This window comes from Lactuca sativa, chromosome 8 (genome assembly GCF_002870075.4).
Source record: "Lactuca sativa cultivar Salinas chromosome 8, Lsat_Salinas_v11, whole genome shotgun sequence".
NCBI lineage: Eukaryota > Viridiplantae > Streptophyta > Magnoliopsida > Asterales > Asteraceae > Lactuca > Lactuca sativa.
Window position 1 is genome coordinate 284,172,750 of NC_056630.2, and position 16,253 is coordinate 284,189,002.

General features: G+C 32.6%; 3 protein-coding genes across 3 annotated transcripts; 2 read left to right on the forward strand and 1 right to left on the reverse strand.

The window, feature by feature from the left end:
• Positions 1-339: 339 nt before the first annotated feature.
• On the forward strand, positions 340-2,560 carry LOC111882286 (E3 ubiquitin-protein ligase AIRP2). The gene is made up of 5 exons (XM_023878641.3): positions 340-652; positions 1,402-1,564; positions 1,664-1,730; positions 1,847-2,087; positions 2,197-2,560. The coding sequence occupies exons 1-5, from the start codon at positions 564-566 to the stop codon at positions 2,405-2,407; spliced, it is 771 nt and encodes a 256-aa protein (XP_023734409.1). The 5' UTR covers positions 340-563; the 3' UTR covers positions 2,408-2,560.
• A 140-nt stretch (positions 2,561-2,700) lies between these two features.
• On the reverse strand, positions 2,701-4,690 carry LOC111882287 (GDSL esterase/lipase At3g48460). The gene is made up of 2 exons (XM_023878642.2): positions 3,713-4,690; positions 2,701-3,237 (listed from the first exon to the last, which is right to left on the reverse strand). The coding sequence occupies exons 1-2, from the start codon at positions 4,688-4,690 to the stop codon at positions 2,701-2,703; spliced, it is 1,515 nt and encodes a 504-aa protein (XP_023734410.1).
• A 3,954-nt stretch (positions 4,691-8,644) lies between these two features.
• LOC111882281 (trans-Golgi network-localized SYP41-interacting protein 1) lies at positions 8,645-15,384 on the forward strand. Its single transcript, XM_023878632.3, has 9 exons — positions 8,645-8,843; positions 8,958-9,076; positions 9,446-9,718; positions 9,822-12,677; positions 12,756-13,236; positions 13,368-13,927; positions 14,030-14,183; positions 14,307-14,388; positions 14,971-15,384. Exons 2-9 carry the CDS (start codon positions 8,960-8,962, stop codon positions 15,071-15,073), a joined length of 4,626 nt encoding a protein of 1,541 aa, XP_023734400.1. The 5' UTR covers positions 8,645-8,843; positions 8,958-8,959; the 3' UTR covers positions 15,074-15,384.
• The last annotated feature ends 869 nt before the right edge of the window (positions 15,385-16,253 follow it).

Consider the following 16,253-nt stretch of genomic DNA (forward strand, 5'->3'; position numbering starts at 1 on the left):
TTAAAACCACATTACTAATGTTTTCATGAGTAACTCAATTTTTAAATACAAGTAAAATAAAACGAACAAAACACATTACTAATGAGCTAAATTTTATATCTTACCTTTTTAATTTAATAATATAACTTTTGTTTCACATTAAAAATCATTGATGAATTCATTTGGGCCAAAATGAATAAATATAAAATCCATTTAAAGAGTAGGAGACACCAAATCGTCTTTTTAACAAACCCAAGCACCCAACCAACACCCTCCTAACCTCATTTGTGGATAATTGCAGTCTTTGTCCCTCCTAAATTTTTTATTCATTTACCAAAATATTCCCAATTAAAGAAGTGTCCAACTCAAAGCCGCCCCCCATATCCAGAGAAGAAAAGGATAAGAACCCCCCATTCTTTGCCTTTTCTTCCAAGCTTTTCTCCCTTCTTTTCAAGGCATCCCTCTTAGAAATAGTCGATCATCTATCAAGTGGTGATTGATTTTTAATTTTGCGAAGGATCAAAGGAAGAAATCAAAGTTTAGAAAGAAATAAAAAAGAAAGAGTCTTGAAGAAATTTCGGAAGATGGATATGATGTATTACCCACTTGGGAGGTCTTCTTATGAAGATTCTTTGAAGGCTATTGAGGCCGATATACAACACGCTAATGCTTTGTAAGTTTTCTTAACCTTTCTTTCTGATTTTTCATATGGGTTTTTGTTTTTTAGGGCTTTGTGTGTGTTTTAAGGTACTCATACTTGGTTATGGTGTTTGAGTCTTTGGATTTTAGCATCAATTGACGATTTCAATTTTTCTATCTGGGGAAAGTTATCGGAAATTGAAAAGCAAAACTATCATGCGATTCTTGAAATTTAGTTCATAAAGGTGGAATCTTTGATGAATCATGGGGGAAAAGATTATCAAAGAAACTGGTTTTTGGTAGTTTAGCTCTTATTATCAAGATACTTCTGTTAATTATGTTCATCTGGAATTTTTTGGTCCAAAGTTGTTGGCATACTAAAAAGATTTCTTTTTAGATGGTGAAAAACATGGGTTTATAAATCCAAGCTCTTGAGCGCCTATGTTCTTCCTAGTTCCTTTTGACTTCTGTAAATTGATTGAATTTTTGAACCATTTTATTGGCTTTTCCTGAAAAGGAAAAGCGAAATAATATAGTTTGCACGAAATCAACTAATTGCAATCGTTAATTTTTCAAAAATAAAGCTTCTTTTCATTTTCGCTAAAAAAAACATTATCTTCAAATAAAATGTGAAGCGTGATTGTTTGAATAGTCAACAAACTCAAGTATTAACACATAAACAAATATATATAAGATTTTATTAGTTGTATAGATGCTTCGCGCTTCATAAACTAATTTACTTTAGAGTTTCCAAATTCTAATTTATTTTTTTAAAATTTTCAGGGCTGCTGCAATTCCTAGATCCAAAGATGGTGCTCGATTTCAAATGAAATTAGTTCATGATCAATTGACACCTCTCATTATGTTCTTGCTACAATGGATCGATTCTTCTTGCACGTGTCTCCTCCCTAGATACTTGAATCTTTTCCATGTTCTTGTTTACAAGGTTAGTTCTTCAATTCTCAACTTCCATTGTTGTAAATCTTTTTTAGACTGAATAAACGACATGTAAATATGTAAATATGTAAATTCTCTTTCTTTATAGGTATATACAGATGGAAGACCAAAGATTTCTAGACATGGAAGGAAAGCGACAGTTAGTGACTTTTATGGTTAGTCATACACAATTACACATACAACGCGACAATCATTAAATCGTTTTTTTTTTTTTTTTTTGTGTAACGTTTTAAGATTTTTCATTGATAAAAATATGATTTAAAATATGCAGCTGTCATATTGCCATCTCTTAGAAGGCTACATTATGACTTGATGGAGCTTGACAACACTACTAAAGGAGAGAGCTCATCAGAATTAGTAGTTTCATCCCAAAAAAAACCAGAAAAAGACAATGAGTTCACTAATATTGATTTGGAAAGAGAAGATGAATGTGGGATTTGTTTAGAACCTTGCACTAAAATTGTTTTACCTAATTGCTGTCATGCAATGTGCATCAATTGTTATCGTGATTGGTAATTTACTAAACATCTTGCATTGTGTTTTTTACTTTTTACTTTTCTTTACTCATTAATACATTGATACGTTGTACTAATCTAATAATCTTGTGCTTGTTTTCTTCAGGAACTCAAGATCAGCATCATGCCCATTTTGTAGGGGTAATATAAAGAGAGTGAAGTCACGAGATTTATGGGTTCTTACATGTAATGATGAAGTTATTGATGCTGATCTTGTTTCAAAAGAAGATTTGGTTCGTTTCTATTTATACATAAATAATCTCCCTAAAGATTCTCCAGATGCCCTTTTCTTCATGTTCTATGAGTATCTAATATAACAAGATTACATAATTTATTGTATAGAAAACCCCAATGAGACGAACAAAAAAAAAAAAAGCCGACCCTTGAAATGTAAATAGAGTCAGGTTGTAATTATATTTCCTTCAAATTGTTACATCAAAATAAATACAAACTTGTTTATTATTATGTTATACACTAATCTTATTCTAAAAAAAGGTATACACATAACACACGATATCACTTTAGTAAGAAAAAGGTGATTCATGTTAGACATTTCTTATGGATTCTCACCTTCTTACTTTTAGGACACCAAGTACTGTAAATTTGAATTTTACTCGGGTGTTTGTGTCTTTATAGAGACTTTGACTTTGGTTTTTGTTATGAGCTGTTTAAACGGTGGAATTGTACACCCTTGATTAAAAAATTGATCAGTCATTTGGTAATTCATAGCTTCGGTGGGATGAATTCCATCCCAATTGATGTATTTGCTTGGATCTTTACACACTGAAGTACCCGAAGATCCGCATATTGATTGAATATTGAAGTTGAGGTCGGACTTTTGGCCACTGAATCCGCAGCAAGTTTTATGGGTTTCTTGAAATTGGTATTTTGTTGGGTTGGATACGATTGTGAAGTATGCTTTCCATGAATCGGCGTATATGATTGTGACATCTGGGAATAGTTTCCTTAAGATTTCCAATTTGGTTTGTAGGATTCCATTGTGGATCATTATGGCTCCGTTTACGATTGAGGAACACCCGGATTTGTCACGTTGGTTGATGGGACATGATGTCACGTCTACTGGGAGACAACCGACAGGTGGCAACCCTTGGACTACTATGTTCTTTGCTCCGGTTTTTATAAGTGTCTGGGTTGCAATATATATGTTAGTAATAATGGCACTCTTCGAGGATTTAATAATGATGAAAGCCAAAAAGAAGTTCAATTATGATTTCATGGTTACCAATGTGTAGACTTTAGATGTGGCAATAGGTAAAATGAGTCTTTTTGTTTAATAGTTTTTCCCCAATTGAACAAACAGCTAGATTGATTGGACCGAACTAGACTAGACAAGTTTTGTTTTTGCATAGATAAAAGATTCATATGTTTTTAGTTTTAAGTTAATAAGACAAAAAAATTACAACTTTTATCCTATTGACGCTAACTGAAGGTGTCATCTTTTGCATAGATGAAATATCAAGTGCGAGTACCGATCTTATTTTGTTTTATTGTGTTTGGGTGGGACAAACTTTTCGTTCAATGTTTTGTCGTGTCCAGTCCAACATAACAAATAAAACAAATAAGATATGTTTGGTCATGTATAAGATATCTGTAATACGTACCCTGACAAGTTCAATCACGTACAATGTGGACGACCGAGCTATCGAACGAAGTGAAATCGGAGATCCAACCGCACGTGAATAGTCATTGAGTCCAATATCCCCAACCCAAAACAAAGCCGTGTTCAATTTAACCTTACATGCTTTTTGATCCAATCCTTTACAAGCATGATCTACTTGAAACTTCTTGAACCAATCAAGTTGAGTCCAAATACCTAACGGTGTGCCTTTCCATAGAAACGCGGTTCGAACAATCTTAGCCAAAAGGTCAACCGCAAGAGTGGTGGCTCCAGCAACCGCAAAGTTAGCCCCGGAGGTGAAGTTAGCCGTGGTTGATTGGTAAGGAGGTACGGCAGGTAAACCGAGGGAGTCGGTAATAAAATCAAGAACTAATCGACCATCACATAATCGGTTTGAGGACTTGCCAAATGTGGTGATGCCATAGGGTGAGCTCAGGGACCCTGAGAATGATGCTTTGAGACCACCGAGGAATTGGGCGTTTCCGGTGTCTGTGTAGGAGTCTCCAAAAGCATAAACGGCGGTGAAATGACCCTTGAAGATACCATGGAAAGGAGTTGGTTTTGGAGGTTCGTTTGGTTCTTGTGGTGGTGGTTCTTGTTTCTCCGGTTCTTGTGGAGGGGGTTCGACCGGCTCTGGTGGTGGGTTTTGGATGGGCTCCTGTGGTGGTGGTTTTGGGTTCGGGGCCTTTGGTGGAGGTTTTTGTTTCTTTGGGATGGATGGAGGTGGAGGACAATTTGGGTTGGATGGAGGTGGGATGGATGGAGGTGGAGGACAGTTCGGATTGGATGGAGGTGGAGGACAGTTCGGTTCGTGTGGTGGTGGTGGAGGTTTATGTTTCTTTGGGTGAGATGGAGGTGTACAATTCGGGTTATCAGGTTTTTCATGTGCAAATGTGGGACAAAGAAGTAAGGCTACAAGGAGAGCGAAAAGAGGGAGATATATAGATTTGATATTTGCCATTTTCGAGTTTTCAAGAATCAAATCTTGATTCCTTAAATTAGTTTTTAGATCATGAAATCTTGGTCGTTTTTATAGAATCTGGTCCCTGACTTTTAGGAACAAGAAAGGTTAAAACTTGTTTTATGGTTATCGGCTGGACTTTTCACAAATAGGTGGTGGTTTGTATAAAATCTATTCGAATGCAATTATCCTACTTCTAAAACTTGTGTGATTCTCATATTCTCAAAAAATATAGGGACATGCATTTTCCTTATTAAAACTCTTTAACTGCACAAACATTCTGGTATAATTTCATTTTTAGTAGAATGCTATAAATAAATAAAAATGCAACAACAAAGAAAACAATAGAACGTAGTAAAGAAAATGGTATATTGCTATTACTTGCATTTTGGTTGAGTAATTGTGGTACAACGGTTGTTGCTTTTGCTGTTATTGAAGCTGCAGGTTGGAAAAGAGATTCATGAGATGTCATTGTGATGTCTTCTAAATACAATGCTTTAATTGTAAAAATATAAAAAATGTAAGGATTCAATTGAAAAAAAAATATTAAACAATAATCCTATAACAAAATATACAAATTAAAATACCTTGCTACCAATTTATTATTTTGCATTCAAGTATTCAACTGTTGCTACTACTTCGCTGAATTGATGTTTTATTCAAGTTTCTAATTTTTTGTTCACATTTCTTATCTTCGGTTTAAGTATAAATGAAAAACACTGCAACTGTTCAGTTGTATTGTGTTAATTCAAGTTTATACTTTTTAATATACATTTTCTTATTTTTTATTCAACTACTAAGTAAAAAAGTATGATACACTCCAGTATAATCAAACTTTTAGATAAGCATATTAAACGAAAATGAGCATCACTAATTAAATATGAAAATGAGAAAGTAAAAATACAAAGAATAAAAAAAAACATAATATGAATTGTTATAATTGGGTAGATTTTGTAAATTACAAAAAATTAAATCTTTAATACAAAAAAAAAAGTACAACGTAGTAACATAAGTAATCAAACTCTTAGATAACCATATTAAACGAAAATGAGCATCACTAATTATATAAGAAAATGAGAAAGTAAAAATACAAAGAATTACCTTTGTACTTATCATCACGTCTACTTCAGTGGCAATCTACTTTATCTTTTTGAATTTTACTTCTTTTCACTTACAATGAAATATTATGAGTCAAATTTAATAGGAAAATAAATATCAAAAGATGGAGAAGTTTGATATTTAGATTGTTATAATTGGGTAGATTTTGTAAATTACAAAACATTAAATCTTTAATATAAAGAAAAAAAAAGTACAACGTAGTAAGTCATGAAAGTATGATGATGTAGTATAAAAAAACATAAGTAATGACAGTATAATGAGGTAGTATTAGGGGTGTTCACGGGACGGTTCGGTTCGGATAGTAATAAAATTGTGAACCGTGATCACGGGGCGGGTACCTCATGCGCACTAACCGAAACCGAACCATATTGACAAAAAAACCGAACCGAACTGATCCGTATGAAAACGGGTAACCACGGTTCGGTTCACGGGTACCCGGTAAAATATAAAAAATTAAATTAAATTGAAACTACAAACTCCATTTTAGTTATCTCTTTCTTAAAATTAGTAAGTCAAAGAGTTTAAAAAAAAACATAATGAAGTTTAAATATTATATCTTATAATTTGTATAATAAATACAATAATAAAAATAACAAGAAAATCAAATGAATTTAGAATTACAAAATTGAAGTTGTCGATATGGATTTTTGTTTAGGTTATTGAACTGGTAGATCAATCAAAACAATACTAATGAAATAATATTTTTTTTACTTTATATATATATATATATATATAATCAAACGGTTCGGTTCGGGTATCCGCGGATACCTAAATATGAAAACCAAAAATCGGCCCGTTGATATCCGGTTTTTTCGGTTTCGGTTTTTTTCGGTTACGGATTTTTTCGGTTTCAGTTTTTTCGGTTTCGGATTGGCCGGTTCGGCTCGGTTTTTCGGTTTTGCGGTTTTTTTGCACACCCCTAGGTAGTATAAAGATAACCAAAAGTATGCCTGAGTATAAACTTATTTTCTATTATTTTGTTTATCATAACATCTTATTTTCATTTCTTCCTATTACAACATTGTACTTAAAAATTGTACCCACTTATAGCAATTCCACTGCTACATTTGGGTGTTTTTTTAAAGTAGTTCATTTTAATAAGAAAAAGTTATGTAAGTACAATGTTGTAAAAGCATGGATTTTGTACTTTTTAAAAAATGTACACACTTATAGCAATTTCACTACAATATTATGGTGTTTTTTTTAAAAGCAGGTTGTTTTAATAAGAGAAGTCATGTAAGTATTATGTTATAAACGGGTGTATTTTTTAAAGTACAATACAATGACTAAGTAGGAAAGAAAGTGGAGGTACAATGTTATACTAGGAAAAAGATGGAAGTATGATGATAATATACACATGAATAAAGTAGACTGATATATATATATATATATATATATATATATATATATATATATATATATATATATATATATATATATATATATATATATATATATATATATATATATATATATATATATATATATATATATATATATATATATATATATATATATATATATATATATATATATACTAGTCGTTTACCCGCGCAAAGCGACGGGTGCGGATCAACAAAATGACATAAAAAATTCGTTAAATAAAATGACGAACAGATAGAGATTTCTTATACCTGGGCTAGGATTAAAGGTAAGACATTTTTGGGCTTATTCGATTTTAATAGAAAGAAAAACAAAGGAGGGGGTAGCGAGCATGAGAGATAACCATGGTTTTGCGGTCAATGGCAAGACATTCATGATAGACGAATGCTAGATCAATGCGCCTCTTCCAGTTTATATGAATTTTTTTATAACATGTACATCGTACTAGACCGATTCAAATGAACATGAAGAACACTTGAGGAACACTTGGTCAAACTTTGACCCATTCAAAATCTTATCATCATCATCTTATTTGACTTTTTCATAAATGTTGACCGGATAAGATTTAGTATTTACCGATTCAATTGGATATGAGGAACACTTGGTCAAACTTTGACCCATTCAAAATCTTATCATCATCATCTTATTTGACTTTTTCATATTTAACCCATTCAAAATCATATTATTGGACGTCTGTCTCGTAGGATACAACAGTCGAAAGTGACTCTTCTAAATTATCGAACGTTACTAGATCTGTCAATGTAAAATTTTACCTCATTTCTTCAAACTTGAGAATATGCAAGAACCGCATGAAATATAATGGAAACTCTTCTAAACTATCGAAAATACTAGATTTGTCAATATAAAATTTTATCTTATTTATTCAAATCGGAGAGTATAAAACAACCCCATGAAGCATGAAACCAAAACAAAATCTTGTGTTGTATTTTTTTCGTCTCTTTTATATGTGGTTGATGACGATATTTATATACAAAAATCATAACAATCACAATTAACTCGGTATTAAAGACACATTTTATAACCGATGAAAGTGTTTAACAATCATTATGATGTTTAAGTCATTTTTAAGCACACAAATTATAACTGAAAATACGATTAATTCGATAAATAAAATCAAAAATTGTGTTCGACGTTTTTTAAACAACAATTTTATTTCATCACCATCTGATCAAATATCATTATTTTAACATCACTATTTAGGGATTACTTTTTATTATTGTCTAGACAAGACATGTACTTATGTTTAAAAACCTATTTTTCAAAAAAAAAATATATTAATAATTAACAACAGTTGGCTGTAAATAATTTTTAGTTACTAAATGTTTTTATTTAAAATAAAAAACAGCACCTTTATTTTATTTTGGTCGGCCAACAAAGAATCAACAACAAATCAAGGTACCATGTAATTTCTGTTTTTATAATTTCTCGTTCAACGTCCTTACGACGCCGTATTCAACGAGTTCTCACTTAGCGGGTGACTATCGTTTACGCACACTGCAAAACGTTAAAACCAAATTCGACCGTCTTCCACGCCAGATCAACAACGAGAAAACCCCCAATTTCCATCGTTTTCGAGATCATATGCTTCAAATCCGATTCAACTATAGTCGTATTCCTTCTCAAATCTAAGGTAACATCTTAACCTATAATTATTTTTAGGTTAAATCATGCATATTGAATGAAAACCCGAGGAAGATTTGATTTCAATGCGTTAGATCTAATCGGTTTATATCACGATCCACAGATATGGAAGATGATAATGATTTGGAGCAGGTCACGGGGAGTCCAACAGCTGGAGAGAATGGTTTTGTTCATATAGAGTCAGTTGATTCTGCTCAAATGGATGGCGGTTCAATTGATCAGGTGAGTCCAGTGTTTATTTAGTTAAATCTTCGATTCCATTATCAACGACTTTAGTAATCTTTAATTTTGGGGTAAATAGTATATTCTACTTGATGAAATTTAGTTGTGATACGATTTTTTTGATGTCCAACTAACTAGTTTTCAACCTCAAATCATCTCAATTCGAGAGCTTCCATGGAAATTTTGACAAATAGATTAAACTTATTGCTGCAAGGTTTTACATTTACAACTTAGCACTTATTTAATGGTTTATGAACCTTTCCCTTCTCTTGAATGATTTGCCAACACAGTTTCTCGAATCACTTATTGTATCTATTGTACACTTGTATTATTCGTGTTGATAAGTTAAGATTAGCAAGCTATCTTCAGGTTGAGCGTCTCGAGCAGGATGATGGAGTAGTGGTAACAGGAGTAGATGCTGTACAGGATGAGCCAGAGCCACTTAATGTAAGGACAACTGAAGATGTGGGACCCGATGAGTTTGTAGATTGTCCAGATGACTTGGTTTCTAATGAAGCGAGATCCCCTGCTGTTGTCAATAGGCCACACCAACTTCCATTTAGGGATGATGATACAGAAGTTACTCAACATACTGCACCTGACATTGAAAGGGAAATCCTTCCCCTTCCACAGGACAATGAGGTTGGCTATAACCTTTTCTTTTTTCTTTTTCTTCTTCTTCTTCTTCTTCTTCTTCCAATGCCATAGGGATGTTGCAATTGTAATAACTAAGCTTCTCTTGCAGGAAGAGAATGGAGTTCTGATAAAGGAAGTTAGTAATCTTCATCATCTGCTTAAAGCTCTAAGCAAGCAAAAGCAACTTACTGATGGGACTGATGTTGTCGAGGGTGGTGAAAAGTCTTTGTTGTCTTTGCATGAGATGGTAAAGGAGTGTTCCAATTTTATTGAGATTTCTTTGAATGAGCAGTCACATGCTGAGGCCACAATCAGTGAACTCAATGCCACCTTACATATGAAGGATAAAGAGATTGAGGATCTTATGGTGAGGGTCAATGACCACTCTATATCTCAAGATGTAGTAGCACTCAAGTCTGATGAGTTATCATCTGTTGATTCCATTGTAGATAGGATTTTATATTCTTTTGCACCTGCCTTTGGCGATGCAGGATTGTCTAATACATCTGTTAGTGAGAAATTATCTCATCTTGAGAGAACTACCTCCTTCTTACTTGAGAAGTACTACAACTTCCTTTCTGAAATCGAATCATTTAGCCATTGTTTGGCTGAGGTTAAGCCAGATTTCCATATGCAAAATGGAACAGAGACAGTTTTCATCACTGTACGAGAGGAGTTGCTTGAGTTAAAAAGGAAAGAACTTGAGGTAACCAACAAAAATACCCATTTAGAATATCAATACGGACAGTTCATGGAGCAAATTGACAAAAACAGAGAAACAATTGAGCTTCTAAACACAGAGGTCACAAAACTTAAAGGGGAAGTTGAACAGGAGAAGACAAGGTATACTAATACCAAAGAAAAACTTAGCATGGCTGTTACAAAAGGAAAGGCATTGGTCCAACAGCGTGACTCATTGAAACAATCAGTTTCTGAAAAAACCAGTGAACTAGAAAGATGTTTGACTGAATTGCAAGAAAAGTCAACTGCCCTAGAGGCTGCTGAGTTTAGGAATAATGAGTTGATGCAGACTGCATTTTTGGCTAATTCGCTACAAGAAGCTCTTACACAAAGAGACATGATCCTTCAAAGATGTGGAGAAATTTTATTGGTAAGTGGTGCTGCAGCTGAACTTCAGTCATCAGATATCATTGAAGGGATTACATGGCTTGCAAATGAAAGAAGTAGACTTGCATCCCTATCTGTTGAATTTGAGAGACTCACTTATGCATATAATCTGGCTCAAGATCAATCATTTAAGCTTCAAGATGAAAACCATGCAACAATGGAGGCTGCACGTGTCCAGATTGATCGTTTGACTGCATCATTTTTAGCAGAATCACAGGGGAAGTATTATCTTGAACAGGAATATGAAGATTTGACAACCAAGTATGAAGGATTAGAACAACACATAGCTTCTACTGAATCATCGCCTATGGACAATGAAGTACTTGAAAAGATTCAAAATCTTTTGTATGTTAGGGATCATGAATCCAAGCTGTATGAGCAAATTCTTGAGGAAGAAAAGATGCATAAGTTTCAGTTTTCTGAAGAACTTCGTGGATCAAAAGATGAGAAGAACACACTGCAAATAAATCTTCAAAGATCCGAAGAGAAAGCCTCATTATTGAGGGAGAAATTGTCTATGGCAGTTAAAAAGGGCAAGGGTCTTGTTCAAGAACGTGAGAACATGAAACAACAAATGGCTGAAAAGAACACTCAGATTGAGGGGTTAACTCTCGACTTACAGAAACAAGAATCAACATTGAGTGAATACAGGAACCAGATCAATAACTTGGAATCTGATCTCCTGCTTTTGAAAGAAGAAAAGGGTCAACTTGAACAGTTTTTATATCAAAGCAATAGCATGTTGCAGAATGTCCTTGAAACAATTGATGGTATTATTCTGCCAGTTGATCTAAAAGAGCCAGTTGAAAAGGTGAAGTGGTTAGCAACATATTTAAGTGAAACCCAAGTCAGCAAGGCACAGACAGAGCAGGAGCTAGAATACATAAAAGATGAAGCTGGTGTGTTGACCAGTAAGTTGACCGAAGCATTGACAACCATGAAATCCCTTGAAGATGCAGTATCAGTTTCAGAGAGAAATTTTTCTCAATTAGCTCAAGAAAAGAACGAATTAGACATTTTAAAGACAAACTCAGAACAAGAAGTACAGATTCTAAATGAGGAGATCAGTACATTGAACAACAAGTTGGTGGAAGTGTTGACAAACTTGAAATCACTTGAAGATACACTCTCAAACTCAGAGAAAACTATCACCCAACTAACTAAAGAGAAGATACACGTTGAAGAGGAGTTACATAAAGCAATAGGGGAAGCTACTTCTCAAACAAACAGGTTTCAAGAAACCTCTGCTCATAAAAACTCCCTTGAAGAGGCACTTTCACTTGCAAAAAACAACATACATGTGCTCATGAGTGAAAAAGAAGAGGCTCAAGCTAGCAAAGTTGCTGTTGAAATGGAGCTACAGAAAGTTAAGGAGGAAGCTTCCACACATTCCATTAATCTAGATGAAGCTTACAAGACTATAAAGTCTCTTGAAGATGCAATGTCACAGTTAAAGACAAATGTTTCTCAGTTTTCACAAGAAAACGAGAAGGCATTAGATAGTAGAAGTGTATTAGAGAGTGAGATAAAGAAGCTCAGAGAAGAAGCTGAGTACCATAAGAACACTGTTTCTGATCTTGTTGGGGAAAAGAAGAAAGCTGAACAGGATATTTTGACCCTCAAAACCGAGTTAAATACATGTAATGATAAATGGGGTCAAGAGCTCTCTAGGTTCTTAGGAAATCTTCAAGTGCTGTTAAAGGATGAATCTTTATTCACTTTGTTCAAGAAAAGTTTTGAGAAAAAAATCGAAAGCTTAAAAGAAATCGACTATGTTCTCAAAGACATAAATTGTAGTTTTGATTCAGAACAGTTTCAAGATCATCGTTCAATTGAGGTAATAAATAATATCATCAGTTCTTAGAATTTTAGTCATTTAGTTTCATGTTTTTATCTCATTTCTTATGATTTACAGGAAAGTTGGGATGCTGGATTTGGCAATGATTGGAACATTGGGATGCTTGAAGAGTTGAATGCAGAAGATAGTGAGGGTATTATTATTGGTTCAGATGTTGGAAAAACTTTGGATAAGTTGAATGCTAGAAACCAAATTCTTGCTGATCAATTTGGTAGTTTCTCAATACTGATTGATGACATGATTGCATCTTTGTTGAAAAAACTGGAGGTAATAAAGAATACCATGCCATCTTTGGTTAAGCAAACAAAAGAATTAGAGGGTGAATTAGAGAAAGCTAGATTAATGTATGATAAAGCCAAAGAAGAAAATGATGCATACCATGGAAAGGTATTTAAATTGGAGACAGAATTAGAAGCATCTGGAAACATGTGCAAAGAGATAAGCTCTAAATTAGTAGATTATCAGACAAAAGAGGAGAATTGGAATGAAAGAGAAAGGGAGTTGTCTGCTCAAAGTACTTCCTCCATTAAAGATCATGGTAAACTTTTTTTTTTTTTCCTACTATAATCATACATTCATTTCATTATAATTTCTAGCGATGAAAGTCATACACTATAGTTAAAATTACACATTCCATTCATTTTTATACATGATGATTTTGTATTTCAGAGTATGAGGGTGTTTTATCAGCTTCAGAGATAAACATGCTGTTTGATAAGATAGATGGAATCGCAATCCCTTTCCCTTTCTCAAACCTTGTAATTTCAGAATCCTTGGACCCTGTTAAAAAGCTGTTTTACATAGTTGATAGTGTAAATGAATTACTAGAGCAGATAACCCTATTGTCTCATTCAAAAGAGGATCTTGTCTCAAAACAAACCCTAGAAGTTGAGCATTTGAAGGGGGAGTTATCTTTAGGGTTACAGAGCATTATTCAGAAGTTTGGAGGCGAGGAGTATTCTGGAGTCAAGAAATCTGCTGCTGACGTGGCAGGACTGGTCCCAGTGTTGGAGAGGTTCGTTCAGGGTGTTGTTCTGGATGGCGAAAATTCAAGATTTAAATTGATGGAGAGCCAAAGGGTAAAAGAGGAATTAACAAACAGGGTTAAATTGCTTGAAGATTATATTGAAAATAGGACAGGTGTACAGGATAAGATACAGGAAAGAGGGGGGATCTTTCAACCTCCTTCATTGCCTGCTGGATCAGAGATATCAGAAATTGAAGATCTGGTATGTTATCTGTTTGGAGTTAGTTAATGCTGTATTGTATACACAAAGTAGAAGATGGGTAATTGACGATTTTACCCTTGTATTTTTTTTTTGTTGGTACAGAGCCCAGTTGGGAAAGTAGGGGGGTTGCCTTTAGTGCCATCTGCTGCCCAGGTGAGATCCTTACGAAAGGGATCAAATGACCAGCTTGCCATTACCATTGATTCAGAATCTGAACGTTTGCTTAGTAATAAATCCGAATCTTTTGAAGATAAAGGTTTGTTTTTTTTTTTTTTTGATAAATAATAACTTGTACCCTTACCCTTGGGTCACCACCAGACAGATTATTTGGGAAAATTTTGTTTTAATTGAAAAGTGTTGAATTTTTAAATACTTTCAGGTCATATATTCAAATCACTCAACACATCGGGTCTTGTCCCAATTCAGGGGAAAATGATTGCAGATCGAGTCGATGGAATATGGTAACTATTTTAAACTTACTTGCTTTAAGTTTTTTTTTTACCATTAAATCAATGTTAAGGGTTTTTGGAAAGGTCACTCCAACTTTTTAATCATGTTTTATGTTATTAATATTTTGGCTCCTAGATTTAATTACATTTCATCTTACACTCTGGATAATAATATATTTAAATATGAAATCTTTATTATATTTCAATTAAATATACATAATAAAAGTGAATATTTTTTATACAAATTTGTATTAAGTAATGTCTTTTCTGAAAATATGAGGCATGCTTAAAAAATGTCAAATTATTTGCTACGCATTTAGTTTTTATTTCTGTTAGAAGTAATAATAATAATAATTTGTATTATTTTTATTTATTTTATATTACAATAATTTTATAACAAAGTATCTAATTTTATAACTTTTCAAGTTTCCAACTTTCTAATATTTATGTTTTTGTAAAATTTAAAAATATACAGTTTATATATAAATTTATTTTTTATGAAGTCAAACAAACATTTTAGTTTTATTACTTAAAAATTATTTGGTGATACTGGATTTAATTTTGTTATCTGTTATTTGTTATCTGTGTGTACAGGGTATCTGGTGATCGGGCTTTGATGCGTCGACCTCGGGCAAGGTTGGGGCTTATAGTGTATTGGATTGTGTTGCACCTATGGCTTTTGGGCACTATTTTGTGACCATTATGATTACATCATACATGTACAAGTAGGTGCAACTTTACTTTTGAGTGTTTTTCTTTTTAATTTTTAATATTAATTTTTTTAAGAGTTGATGTAGATGTAAAAAAAAAATTAATAGTTAATTGTTCTTTTGATTCTCTGAAATCAGATTTTAGGGATTCAGAGAATCCATAACCATAAGCCTCCATGTTATTGGAGAATGTTCCAGTCTTGTTTTTATATCTAAATCTGGTTTTCTGTTAGGCACTTTACTTTGACTGATATGTAATATGTAGTGCTATGTTTTTAAATTTTACATATTTGATCTCTATGATTTTTTTTTGGGTCGAAATGTCGTCTAGGTTTAATCTATTGAAGACCTTGAAACTCCATCCATATCAACTTAATTAATTAATTTCTTCTAATCCATGTCAGCAAAAAATGTGACACATGGTGTCCACGTCGGTATATATATGCACACAACCACAAATAACTATGGTGATTGGTTAAGTCATTTTTGATTTTCTTCTACCTGACTGAAATGGAGAGCTATATTATATAAGAAACTAACTAAAATAATAAGATGGTTACAAAAAGAAGGATACTAACCTTATAAGTATACTAGGTGTGAGACCCATGTATTACATGGGTTTATTTTAAAAAAATTAAATATGAAATTTTAACAATTTGAAAAGTTTGAATTTATATAAAAAATAAGAAAAATTCTGAATTATTAAAATTAATGAGACTTTAATGTATTGAATACATTAAATATATAAACTCTTTTTAATAAATACCTTACAAATATATTACCTTACATATTAAATATGAAATTTTAATTTAATAAAATGAAAAATACAATAAAATGACAAGTAGAAAATAGAAAATTTAAAATTTTTAGAAAATATCATGTGTCTAAATGAAGGAGAAGAGGACATGTGGCAAAAAAAATCTTCATTTTTATTAGAGTAGAAAATTAAATATAAAATTTTAACAATTTGAAAAGTTTGAATTTAAAAGAAAAATAAGAAATCTTTTGAATTATTAATGAAACTTTAATGTATTAGATACATCACATATATAAATCTTTTTTAATAAATACCTTACATATATATTATCTTACATATTAAATATGAAATTTTAATTTAATAAAATGAAAAATACAATAAAATGACAAGTGGAAAATAAAAAATTTAAA